Below are 12,556 nucleotides of genomic sequence, written 5' to 3'. Positions count from 1 at the left end.
ATAAAATATTCCAGACATTTTTCGTATGCACACAAATATAATTTCTCTCAAATTTTGTGCACATCCCTATTAGTGAGCATTTTTCCTTTGCCAAGATAATCCAACCACCTGACTGGTGTAGCAGATCAAGAAGCTGATTCAACAGCATGATCGTTACACAGGTGCACCTTGTGCTGAGGACAATAAAAGGCCACAAAATGTGCAGTTTTGTCACACAACACAATGCCACATATGTCTCAAGTTGTGGCGGGGTGTGCAATTGGCATGCTGACTGCATTAATGTCCACCAGAGCTGTTGACAGAGAATGTAATGTTCATTTCTCTACCATAAGCCTCTTCCAACGTAATTTGTGAGAATCTGGCAGTATGTCCAACCGGCCTCACAACTGCAGACCATGTGAATGGCGTTGTGTTGGCGAGTAGTTTGCTGATGTCAACGTTGTGAACAGAGTGCCCCATGGTGGCGGTGGGGTTATGATATGGGCAGGCATAAGCTACGAACCAAGAACACAATTGCATTTTATCGATGGCAATTAATGCACAGAGATACCGTGACAAGATCCTGAGGCCCATTATCTTTCCATTCATCAGCCGCCATCACCTCATGTTTATGCATGATAATGCACGGCCCCATGTCGCAAAGATCTGTACACAATTCCTGGAAGCTGAAAAATGTCCCAGTTCTTCCATGGCCTGCAAACTCACCAGACATGTCACCCGCTGAGCACGTTTGGGATGTTCAAATCAAATCAAATTTATTTTTATATAGCCCTTTGTACATCAGCTGATATTCTCAAAGTGCTGTACAGAAACCCAGCCTAAAACCCCAAACAGCAAGCAAAGCATGTGAAAGAAGCACTGGGTAGACGTGTACGACAGCGGGTTCCAGTTCCCGCCGATATCCAGCAACTTTGCACAGCCATTGAAGAGGACTGGGAAAACATTCCACAGGCGACAGCCTGATCAACTCTATGCGAAAGAGATGTGTCGCGCTGCATGAGGAAAATGGTGGTCACACCTGATGCTGACTGGTTTTCTGATCCACACCCATACCTTTTTTTTAAAGGTATCTGTGACCAACAGATGCATATCTGTATTCCCAGTCATGTGAAATCCATAGATTAGGGCTTACTGAATTTATTTAAATTGTCTGATGTCCTTAGATGAACTGTAACTCAGTAAAAATGGTTGATATTATTGCATGTAGTTTTTGTTCACTATAGAATTTCTGAAATTTCCAAAACTGTATTGCATTGATAATTAGCAGTTCAAAGGAGAACCCTATGGCTGTATGGCTGTCACGTCCTGACCAGTAAAGGGGTTATTTGTTATTATAGTTTGGTCAGGACGTGGCAGGGGGTATTTGTTTTATATGGTTCGGGGTGTGTGTATGTAGAGGGGTGTTTGATTTATGTATTCCGGGGTTTTGGTCATTGTTCTATGTTTGTATATTTCTATGACTGTTCTAGGGTGTTTAGATCTGTGTTTAGGTAATTGGGATAGGGGCCTTCAATTGGAGGCAGCTGTCTATCGTTGCCTCTGATTGAAGGTCCTATAATTAGGAATGTGTTTGTCATGGGAATTGTGTGAGGTTGTTCGTTGCATAGCTGTGTGTTGCCTGCAAGACTGTTTGTCGTCCGGTCATTGTTTTCGTGGTTTATTTTGTCAAATAAACATGAGCATTCACGTACCCGCTGCGCCTTGGTCCATTCACTACGACGACCGTTACAATGGCATTGGGTTCTTGAGAGCTCAGGTTAGGTTATATTCGTTTCCATCCCAAACCGTTCAGATTCTGCAGACGTTTTCGTGAGAAGAGCGATTTTTCGGGATGTTTCGTGGTCTGACAGACACTGCTGTAACTCTGCCACCTTCCACCGCAGATGCTGAAGGCCAACATTGGCTTAAACAGATGGACAGATGGATTTTTGTTCTATGCTAATTGGGTGCGTCAATCAACTCTAGGGGTAACTTTAGTAGGACATGTAAGAAGAATCAAGTTTGATACTTAGCCATTTCTTCCCATTAGCTAGTGATAGCTTGTGAAAGCGATGCCCAAGCGAGGCCTTTTTGAAACATCCCCATCATCTGGCTGCAATTGCCCACCAGATTAAGTAGATTGAAAATCCCATTAGATCTTTGCCCAAAAATGTTACAAAAAAAACTAAAACTGAACATAATTCACAATGGTTTTCATTATATTTTCTATCGTTTTGGAGAAGCGAAAGTATAATAGTTTCAGTATAGCAGTATTTGCACTACACTATTGGAGCTAGGAAAACATTCATTTTGTTACACCCGCAATAACATCTGCTAAACACGTGTATGTGACCAATAACATTTGATTTACATTTACATTTACATTTTAGTCATTTAGCAGACGCTCTTATCCAGAGCGACTTACAGTAGAGTGCATACATTTTATTACATTTTTAAATACTGATTTGATTTGAGTTTGTTCATTTTTTTATTTCAGTTTACTAAATAGTTTTTTCATTAACTTAGTTTTTGTTTTAGTTTCTGTTTTAGTTTACTATAATAACCTTGGTGTGGAGTGCCCATTCCTCTACGATGTTCACCAACTCTGTAATGCATACAGTTCATGACTAGCATATGAACCTACTCTGCCAAGTGTACAGTGTATTTAAAGTGCACTTTTAACATGCACATTATTATTCATTGCAAAGTGTATGTCCTGTAACATATACAGTATATGTATTGTGCGTAAATTACGTGTTATTCTGATCCCTGTGCCACAGGGGTATCGAGGCTCCAGTGGAATCACAGATTTGATATTCCCTCTATGGTAGCCTGAGCAGCCTTTGAATTAGCCAGACAAAGATTACAGTAAGCTGATAAAAGCTGTGTGTGTTTGGCACCCCTGGCTCGGGTACAGTAATCTGCACCTCTCTCTGCCCTGACATTTTACCCCTCTGAGTGCTGGAGGGCAGAGACATGCTGCTGTAAACCACCACCCTGGACTCTGCCCTGGGGCAAGACACCACAGGCACCTCCCTGGGTACAGCCATGTTTTTACGATGCTTCCATTTCTGAATCAGCTCCAAGGGAATATAACACAGTCCCATGGTGAAGGAATATAACACAGTCCCATGGTGAAGGAATATAACACAGTCCCAGGGGTGGAAAAAGTACCCCATTTTCATACTTGAGGAAAAGTATAGATACCTTAATAGAAAGTCAGACAGTCAGCTACTTGAGCAAAAGTCTAAAAGTATTTAATTTTAAATATACTTAAGTATCAAAAGTAAATGTAATTGCTAACATATACTTAAGTATCAAAAATAAAAGTAAAAGTATAAATCATTTAAAGTTCCCTATATTAAGCAAAGCAGACAACACCATTTTGTTGTTTTTCACATTTACGGATAGCCAGGGGCACACTCCAACACTCAGAAATGATTTACAAAAGATGTGTTTGTGTTTAGTGAGTCTGCCAGGCCAGAGACAGTAGGGAAGACCACGCGTTCTCTTGATAAGTGCGTGAATATGACAATTTTCCTGTCCTGTTAAGCATTTAAAATGTAACGGGTACTTTTGGTTGTCAGAGAAAATGTATAGAGTAAAAAGTAAAATATTTTCTTTAGGAATGTTGTGAAGTAAAAGTAAATGTTTTGGTCAAAAATATAAATATTAAAGTAAAGTACAGATACTCCAAAAAACGACTTAAATAGTACTATTAAAGTATTTTTACTTAAGTACTTTACACCACTGCACAGTCCCATGGTGAAGGAATAAAACACAGTCCCATGGTGAAGGAATATATAACACAGTCCCATGGTAAAGGAATATAAAACACAGACCCATGGTGAAGGAATATAAAACACAGACCCATGGTGAAGGAATATAAAACACAGACCCATGGTGAAGGAATATAAAACACAGTCCCATGGTGAAGGAGTAAAACACAGTCCCATGGTGAAGGAATAAAACACAGACCCATGGTGAAGGAATATAAAACACAGACCCATGGTGAAGGAATAAAACACAGACCCATGGTGAAGGAATATAAAACACAGACCCATGGTGGAGGAATATAAAACACAGACCCATGGTGAAGGAATATAAAACACAGACCCATGGTGAAGGAATATATAACACAGAACCATGGTGAAGGAATATAAAACACAGACCCATGGTGAAGGAATATAACACAGACCCATTGTGAAGGAATATAAAACACAGACCCATGGTGAAGGAATCAAAAACACAGACCCATGGTGAAGGAATAAAACACAGTCCCATGGTGAAGGAATATAAAACACAGACCCATGGTGAAGGAATATAAAACACAGACCCATGGTGAAGGAATATAAAACACAGACCCATGGTGAAAAACACAGACCCATGGTGAAGGAATATATAACACAGAACCATGGTGAAGGAATATAAAACACAGGACCCATGGTGAAGGAATATAACACAGACCCATTGTGAAGGAATATAAAACACAGACCCATGGTAAAGGAATCAAAAACACAGACCCATGGTGAAGGAATATAACACAGACCCATTGTGAAGGAATATAAAACACAGACCCATGGTAAAGGAATCAAAAACACAGACCCATGGTGAAGGAATATAAAACACAGACCCATGGTGAAGGAATATAAAACACAGACCCATGGTAAAGGAATATAAAACACAGACCCATGGTAAAGGAATATAAAACACAGACCCATGGTGAAGGAATATATAACACAGACCCATGGTGAAGGAATATAAAACACAGCCTCCCGTGGTGAAGGAATATAAACCAGTCTAATTGGTAGAGGCATAATCCAGACTTTACTTATGTAGAAAAATAGGCATGTGGCATGTGGTATATCAGAATATCTGTAATATATTGTCAAACTAAAATATTGTCATATAATTATAAATACAGTTTATATAGGTGTTATATTTTTTTGTATAAATAGCCTCTAAAATTTTGAATGCTGTCTGTGAGTAACAGAACTCATATAACAGAACTCATATGGCAGGCCAAAACCTGAGAAGATTCCACACAGGAAGTGCCCTGTCTGACAATTTGTTCTCCTTCTGTGGCATCTCTATCGAAAATACAGCATCTCTGCTGTAACGTGACATTTTCTAAGGCTTCCATTGGCTCTCAGAAGGTGCCAGAAAGTGGAATGACATCTCTCCTGTCTCTGGGCGAAAAACAGCAGGATATTTTGTGAGTGGTCAGGCTGAGAACAGTGACACTGGAGATGTGCGTTCATGTGAATTCTCCATGTTTTTCTTTCAGCCTTTGAATGAATACAACGTCGCCCGGTTGGAATATTATCGCTATTTTACGAGAAAAATAGCATAAAAATTGTTTTTAACCTGTTATGGCTAGGTGGCAGTATTTTCACGGCCGGATAAAAAACGTACCCGATTTAATCTGATTATTACTCCTGCCCAGAAACTAGAATATGCATATAATTATTAGCTTTGGATAGAAAACACGCTAAAGTTTCTAAAACTGTTTGAATGGTGTCTGTGAGTATAACAGAACTCATTTGGCAGGCCAAAACCTGAGAAGATTCCATGCAGGAAGTGCCCTGTCTGACAATTTCTTGGCCTTCTTGATTATCTCTATCCATTACAGGGGATCTCTGCTGTTACGTGACACTTCCTACGGCTCCCATGGGCTCTCAGAAGGCGGCAAAAAGCTGAATCGTGGCTTTGCAGGCTCTGGCTGAAAAAAAGTAGCGCGTTTGGATAGTGGCTGGTCACAGTACTGTGAGACTCAGGCGCGTACCCGAGTCGACCCCATGCTTTGTTTTCTTTCGTCTGTTTACCTAAACGCAGATTCCCGGTCGGAATATTATCGCTTTTTTTACGAGAAAAATGGCATAAAAATTGATTTTAAACAGCGGTTGACATGCTTCGAAGTACGGTAATGGAATATTTAGAAATCTTTTGTCACGAAATGCGCCATGCTCGTGACCCTTATTTACACTTCGGATAGTGTCTTGAACGCACGAACAAAACGCCGCTATTTGGATATAACAATGGATTATTTTGAACCAAACCAACATTTGTTATTGAAGTAGCAGTCCTGGGAGTGCATTCTGACAAAGAACACCAAAGGTAATCAAACTTTTCTAATAGTAAATCTGACTTTGGTCAGGGCTAAACTTGGTGGGTGTCTAAATAGCTAGCCGTGATGGCTGGGCTATCTACTCAGAATATTGCAAAATGTGCTGTCACCGAAAAGCTATTTTAAAATCGGACACCTCGATTGCACAAAGGAGTTCTGTATCTATAATTGTTAAAATAATTGTTATGTTTTTTGTGAACGTTTATCGTGAGTAATTTAGTAAATTCACCGGAGGTTTGCGGGGGGTATGCTAGTTCTGAACGTCACATGCTAATGTAAAAAGCTGGTTTTTGATATAAATATGAACTTGATTGAACAAAACATGCATGTATTGTATAACATAATGTCCTAGGTGTGTCATCTGATGAAGATCATCAAAGGTTAGTGCTGCATTTAGCTGTGGTTTTGTTTTTTGTGACATTATATGCTAGCTTGAAAAATGGGTGTCTGATTATTTCTGGCTGGGTACTCTGCTGACATAATCTAATGTTTTGCTTTCGCTGTAAAGCCTTTTTGAAATCGGACAGTGTGGTTAGATAAAGGAGAGTCTTGTCTTTAAAATGCTGTGAAATAGTCATATGTTTGAAAAATTGACGTTTTTGTATTTTTGAGGAATTTGTAATTCGCGCCACGCCTATCATTGGATATTGGAGCAGGTGTTCCGCTAGCGGAATGTCTAGATGTAAGTGGTTAAACAGCGTTTGACATGCTTCGAAGTACGGTAATGGAATATTTTGAATTTTTTTGTCACGAAATGCGCTCGCGCGTCACCCTTCGATTACTGACCTGAACGCACGAACAAAACAGAGGTATTTGAATATAACTATGGATTATTTGGAACCAAAACAACATTTGTTGTTGAAGTAGAAGTCCTGGGAGTGCATTCTGACGAAGAACAGCAAAGGTAATCCAATTTTTCTTATAGTAAATCTGAGTTTGGTGAGGGCCAAACTTGGTGGGTGTCAAATTAGCTAGCCGTGATGGCCGGGCTATGTACTCAGAATATTGCAAAATGTGCTTTCGCCGAAAAGCTATTTTAAAATCTGACACCGCGATTGCATAAAGGAGTTCTGTATCTATAATTCTTAAAATAATTGTTATGTATTTTGTGAACGTTAATCGTGAGTAATTTAGTAAATTCACCGGAAGTTTGCTAGTTCTGAACATCACATGCTAATGTAAAAAGCTGTTTTTTCATATAAATATGAACTTGGTTGAACAAAACATGCATGTATTGTATAACATAATGTCCTAGGAGTGTCATCTGATGAAGATCATCAAAGCTTAGTGCTGCATTTAGCTGTGGTTTTGGTTTTTGTGACATATATGCTTGCTTTGAAAATGGCTGTGTGATTATTTTTGGCAGGGTACTCTCCTGACATAATCTAATGTTTTGCTTTCGTTGTAAAGCCTTTTTGAAATCGGACAATGTGGTTAGATTAACGAGAGTCTTGTCTTTAAAATGGTGTAAAATAGTCATATGTTTGAGAAATTGAAGTTATAGCATTTTTGAGGTATTTGTATTTCGCGCCACGCAATTCCACTGGCTGTTGACTAGGTGGGACGCAAACGTCCCACCTTGCCCATTGAGGTTAAGATTCATCCCAGAATGACAGTAGCCGACACCATACCATCATTTCCTGTCAGGAGGCACTTGAGGAAACTACTATGAGACTGTCTACTGCTTCCTTTTGCTCCTTTGAGCAAATATCCTTTGAGTCCGTCCTTGATACTGTAGCTCACATGAAGACCTCCTCCTGCCCCTTGGACATGATCCCTCCTAGACTACTAAAAAAGGTTATGCCTACTGTTGGCCCCAACATTCTGTCTATTGTAAATAGCTCCCTGTCCTCTGGCTTCTTCCCAGCCTATTTAAAAACTGCCCTGGTCCAACCTCTCCTTAAAAAGCCCAATCTAGAACCCTCCTCACTGAGTAATTATAGAATCCCATCTCTAAACAGATTTTTTTTAATCCAAGATTTTAGATGTTGCTTTCAAACAATTGGTGGCTTATTTGAGCATGAACAACTTATTTGAAAAATTCCAGACAGGCTTCCGCTCACTTCACAGCACAGAAACTGCTTTATTGACAGTCAGTAATGACTTTGTGTGGGCTGTCGATGCCAGTGAACGCTCCATTCTAGCTCTTTCATATTTGTTGGCTGGAGAGGTGGTTGGGAATCTCCAGCATTGACCTTGACAGGTTAAGGTCATATCTATGAGGCAGACATTTCTCAGTGAGCATGGGTGGTTCAGTCTCGTCCCCAGAACCTATTCACTATGGTGTCCCCCAGGGTTCAATTCTGGGCCCCATCGTTTTTCCCCTGTACATGCTTTCACTTGGTGACATAATCTGCAATTATAACATTCCGTTTCACTGCTATGCGGATGGCACATAGCTTTATTTACTAATCAGACCCAGTGACCAAGCTAGCGTAGCTACCCTTCACAAGTGTCTTGCTGACATCAAATGTTTGATGTCTGACAATTTTCTCCAGCTCAATGATAAGAAATCAGAGGTTGTTTTATTTGTCCCCCACCTTGCTAGAACCCAGATTGTAAATAACCTTGGTTATTTGTCTACCAATGTAAAGCCTATGGCCAAAAACCTTGGCGTCTTCTTTGACCCTTTACCTAAACCTCAAACTGAATGTTAAAAAGGTTATCCAGTCCTGCTTTTATCCTCTAAGAAATATAGCTAAAGTCAAGTATTTTATTCAGTCATTGATCTGAGCTACATGCTTTTATTTCCTCCCAACTAGAGTACTGTAACTCCTTGTATACATGTCTCAGTCAGAACTCACTCCATCGTCTACAGTTAGTTCAAAATGCTGCAGTTCTGCACCAGAAAATGTAACCATATCACACTTATTTTAGCTTCTGTGCCCCGGCTACCAGTCACTTTTAAAATAGATTAAATGTTATTAATCACGTTTAAGGCTAGACTCGGTTTAGCCTCATCTTATATCTCTGATCTTTAATCTTCCTACGAGCCAGGACGCAGCCTCAGATCCTCTGGCAGGGCACTGTTGACCATTCCAAAGTTTAGATTGAAAACGAAAGGAGACAAGGCATCTGCCATTAGGGTGCCTAGACTTTGGAATGGTATGCCAGAGGAGATCAGGCTTGCAGATTCAGTGCCTCTTTAAATCCCTGCTGAAGTTTTCATCAAGTTTCAACTTTTATAGAGGTGCTTTTAATGTATGATTTCAATTAGCAATCTTCTTTCTGTCTCCTTCCTCCTGTCTTTGTTAGTACTTTTATATTATTATTTTATGATGTGAAGCACTTTGTTACCTGCACTGAAGAGTGCTATACAAATAAAGTTCATGTTATTAAGTTATTATTAGACAGAATGAAGTGGAAGACTGATTTCACAAGTCACAAGTCAGAGCTTGAGTCAAGTTACACATCTCTCTCTCCCACTTCTCTCTCTCACTCTGTTCTCCTTGCCCTCTTCTCCCTCCCTCCATCCCTCCCTCCATCTATCCCCGAGACTCACGCTACACCAGTGTATTGCATTGTGAGAGTGTATGAATAATGAAAGAGTGTTCATGTTTGGTCCAGTCAGCTCTCATGGAGGCAGGCCCAGCCCTGGCCCCTGCCCAGGCCCTGGCCCAGGCCCAGCCCTGGCCCCTGCTCAGGCCCAGCCCAGGCCCAGCCCTGGCCCCTGCCCAGGCCCAGCCCAGGCCCAGCCCAGGCCCTGGCCCAGACACTGACACCCTGCAGCCAGCCAGGTAACAAATAGTCTGTTATGTAGCTGTACAACCAATCCATACTAATCAGGAATAGTCTCATGTGATCTATCTCCAGGTTTGTTAACAGCTCACATCCTTAGATAACATTTTCCTGCCGGTTCAATCAGAGGAATCTGTGTGTAACCACAGAGTAGTGTTCTTATCTTGTTGCACAGCTGTTTTCATTTATAGACAGTGTGTGTAGGTTGTCTGTCATCACCACCCACATTGATCAGGGGAGCCCTTAGGGGTGTGTTAGATGAGGCTGCACAGACAAACAGAGTGCCTCTGCAGTGCTGGAGGGAGCTGGAAGCTGCTGTTGTTGTGTTCAGGACTGAGGTGGAGGGAGTGGTGATATCAGGGCTAAGCTCACCCGAAACTCCAGCTCTCTCCGAGAGAGAAGGAGAGAGAGAGAGAGAGAGAGAGAGAGAGAGAGAGAGAGAGAGAGAGAGAGAGAGAGAGAGAGAGCGCAGGCTGAGCTCATCGGGCCAGCAGCCAAGCCTAGATACAGTTCTGATTTCCTCTGTACTTCTCTCTATTCTCTCTCAGACCCTTCGTTCTTTCTCTCCTCTCTGACTCTGGTCACTTCTGAGTGAGACTCCGTCTTTATTTCTCTCAGCTGGGCTGACTACCGAAGACGCTGGGCTGACTACCAAAGACGCTGGGCTGACTACCAAAGAATACTTTGGTCCAATAAGAGAAAGTAAGTAGCTGGTGGATTTGGATTGAAGGTGGACTTACCCTTGTCCTATTTTCTCAAAGCGTGTGTACTTCTTTTTAGGGTCCCCCACACTCACAATGCTCCCTGGGAGGACAGAGAGAGGTGATTAGTGGAGAGTGTAGAGAGTGTGAGAGCATGACAATAGGGGGTCTAGGTCAGGCTGAGACACACACACACACACACACACACACACACACACACACACACACACACACACACACACACACACACACACACACACACACACACACACACACACACACACACACACACACACACACACACACACACACACACACACACACACACACACACACAGCACGACCATGGAGAAGGCAACCCTGCATTACACACACACTCCTCTGCCCACGCCACTCAGGGATGTGGCCCGCTGTGGGGAATCGTACTGCAGCCAAATACACTGCTGCATGCTGAAAGGTTGGCCTGCTCAGTAGAGCACTGCTGATGTTTTTGGACAGGGACACAGGCAGACACTGCAGCACTCAGACTACGGAGGGGCGCTTGGCCATCCTAAGGCTGTAATCTCTGGCTTACTGAGCAGCCCACACTAATCACTGCAGTAGGATGGGTTTGGAGGCCTAGACACACAACACAGTACAGTTACAGCACACTCTCTATGGGACTCTTCATGCTCCATAGGTCCACAGAGAGACAACATACTCAGTCGCTCCAGAATCTCCTCGTCTGTCATCTTGGACTTCTTCTTCTGCCGGTCGGTGTTGCGGTACAGAGTGCTGGACGTGTTCTCTGGCTGGACCTGGGACTCCGGTGGGGTTGTGACCTCCTTCACAGGGGCGGGAGGCGCCAAGGGCTCGATGACAGAGCGGGTGTATATCTGTACGGAGAGGAGCAGGACACAGTCACAGTCAGAGAGGAGCAGAACACAGTCACGGTCAGAGGAGCAGGACACTGCCACAGTCAGAGAAGAGCAGGACACAGTCACGGTCAGGGAGGAGCAGGACACAGTCACAGTCAGAGAGGAGCAGGACACAGTCACAGTCAGAGAGGAGCAGGACACAGTCACAGTCAGAGAGGAGCAGGACACAGACACAGTCAGAGAGGAGTAGGAAAACATGCACACTCTACAGCTCTGTAGTGAGTTGAGTTGTTGAGGTGGGTAAGACTGTAAGTCTGTCTAGATCTGTAACAAGGTTTTAAGTCATCGTTCATAACCTCAGTGTGACTCACAGATTTAGTGTGCTCAGGTCGAGGTGCGATGACGGGTGGAAGCTCATTGTCATCATCGTCATCCTCCTCCTCTTCTTCCTCCTCCTCCTCCTCTTCCTCTGACACAGGGGGCGCAATCGGGGGTTCTGTGGATGTCTTTGCACCCTGAGGGGTAAAACAAGGGGTCAGTGAGGAGGTCTGTAGTACGTTGGACTGTGACAATCTGACACCGCTGGGACAGACTGCATCACCTGCATTACTGTCAATGGTTAGTCCAGGGACTCCTAATGTTCCATGTAATGAAGCATGTCCAAGCTCACAATAAAGACCTTCTATTACAACAGGGTGCCCGGCTGTGAACTAGGATAGGGTAAAACAAAAAGATTGTAATGGATTTGACATGTGTAATTAGGAATGTAGCTATTTGACATGATCAGCTTGCTTAAACCTGGAGAGGATAGCTACTAGAATGGCTGATGGGCTGAGGTATGTACCAGAAAGAGAAAAGACAAGAGAGTGGGGGATCGCATGGATGGGATTTGGGTGGGGTTGGGTGTTGTAGGGTAGTTACAGGGTGAGGTTTGAGAGTGAATCATTTTACAGCAAAAACAGAGTTAAAATGAGAGTTAAAAACAGAGTTAAAATTAGAGTTAAAAACAGAGTTAAAATGAGAGTTAAAAACAGAGTTAAATGAGAGTTAAAAGCAGAGTTAAAATGAGAGTTAAAAACAGAGTTAAAATGAGAGTTAAAAACAGTTCAAATGAGAAAACATACTACAACAAGGCTAACAGGGATAATCTCTGT

The 12,556-nt window shown here is 42.3% G+C and overlaps 1 protein-coding gene across 2 annotated transcripts in view; it reads right to left on the bottom strand.

Annotated features, from left to right (window-relative positions):
• Window positions 1-12,556, bottom strand: part of LOC106603108 (serine/threonine-protein kinase PAK 3) — a 59,471-nt gene that overhangs the window by 4,607 nt on the left and 42,308 nt on the right. For both annotated transcript variants that reach the window (XM_082974477.1, XM_014196337.3), the window contains 3 exons: window positions 11,774-11,917; window positions 11,246-11,420; window positions 10,585-10,648 (listed from right to left, as the gene is read on the bottom strand). In XM_082974477.1, the coding sequence (XP_082830603.1) occupies window positions 10,585-10,648; window positions 11,246-11,420; window positions 11,774-11,917 (383 nt within the window). The remainder of the gene's footprint in view (window positions 1-10,584; window positions 10,649-11,245; window positions 11,421-11,773; window positions 11,918-12,556) is intronic.

The sequence above is a fragment of the Salmo salar genome, chromosome 04 (genome assembly GCF_965601325.2).
Source record: "Salmo salar chromosome 04, fSalSal1, whole genome shotgun sequence".
Classification (NCBI taxonomy): Eukaryota; Metazoa; Chordata; class Actinopteri; order Salmoniformes; family Salmonidae; genus Salmo; species Salmo salar.
This window is presented reverse-complemented; position numbering and strand designations above follow the sequence as displayed.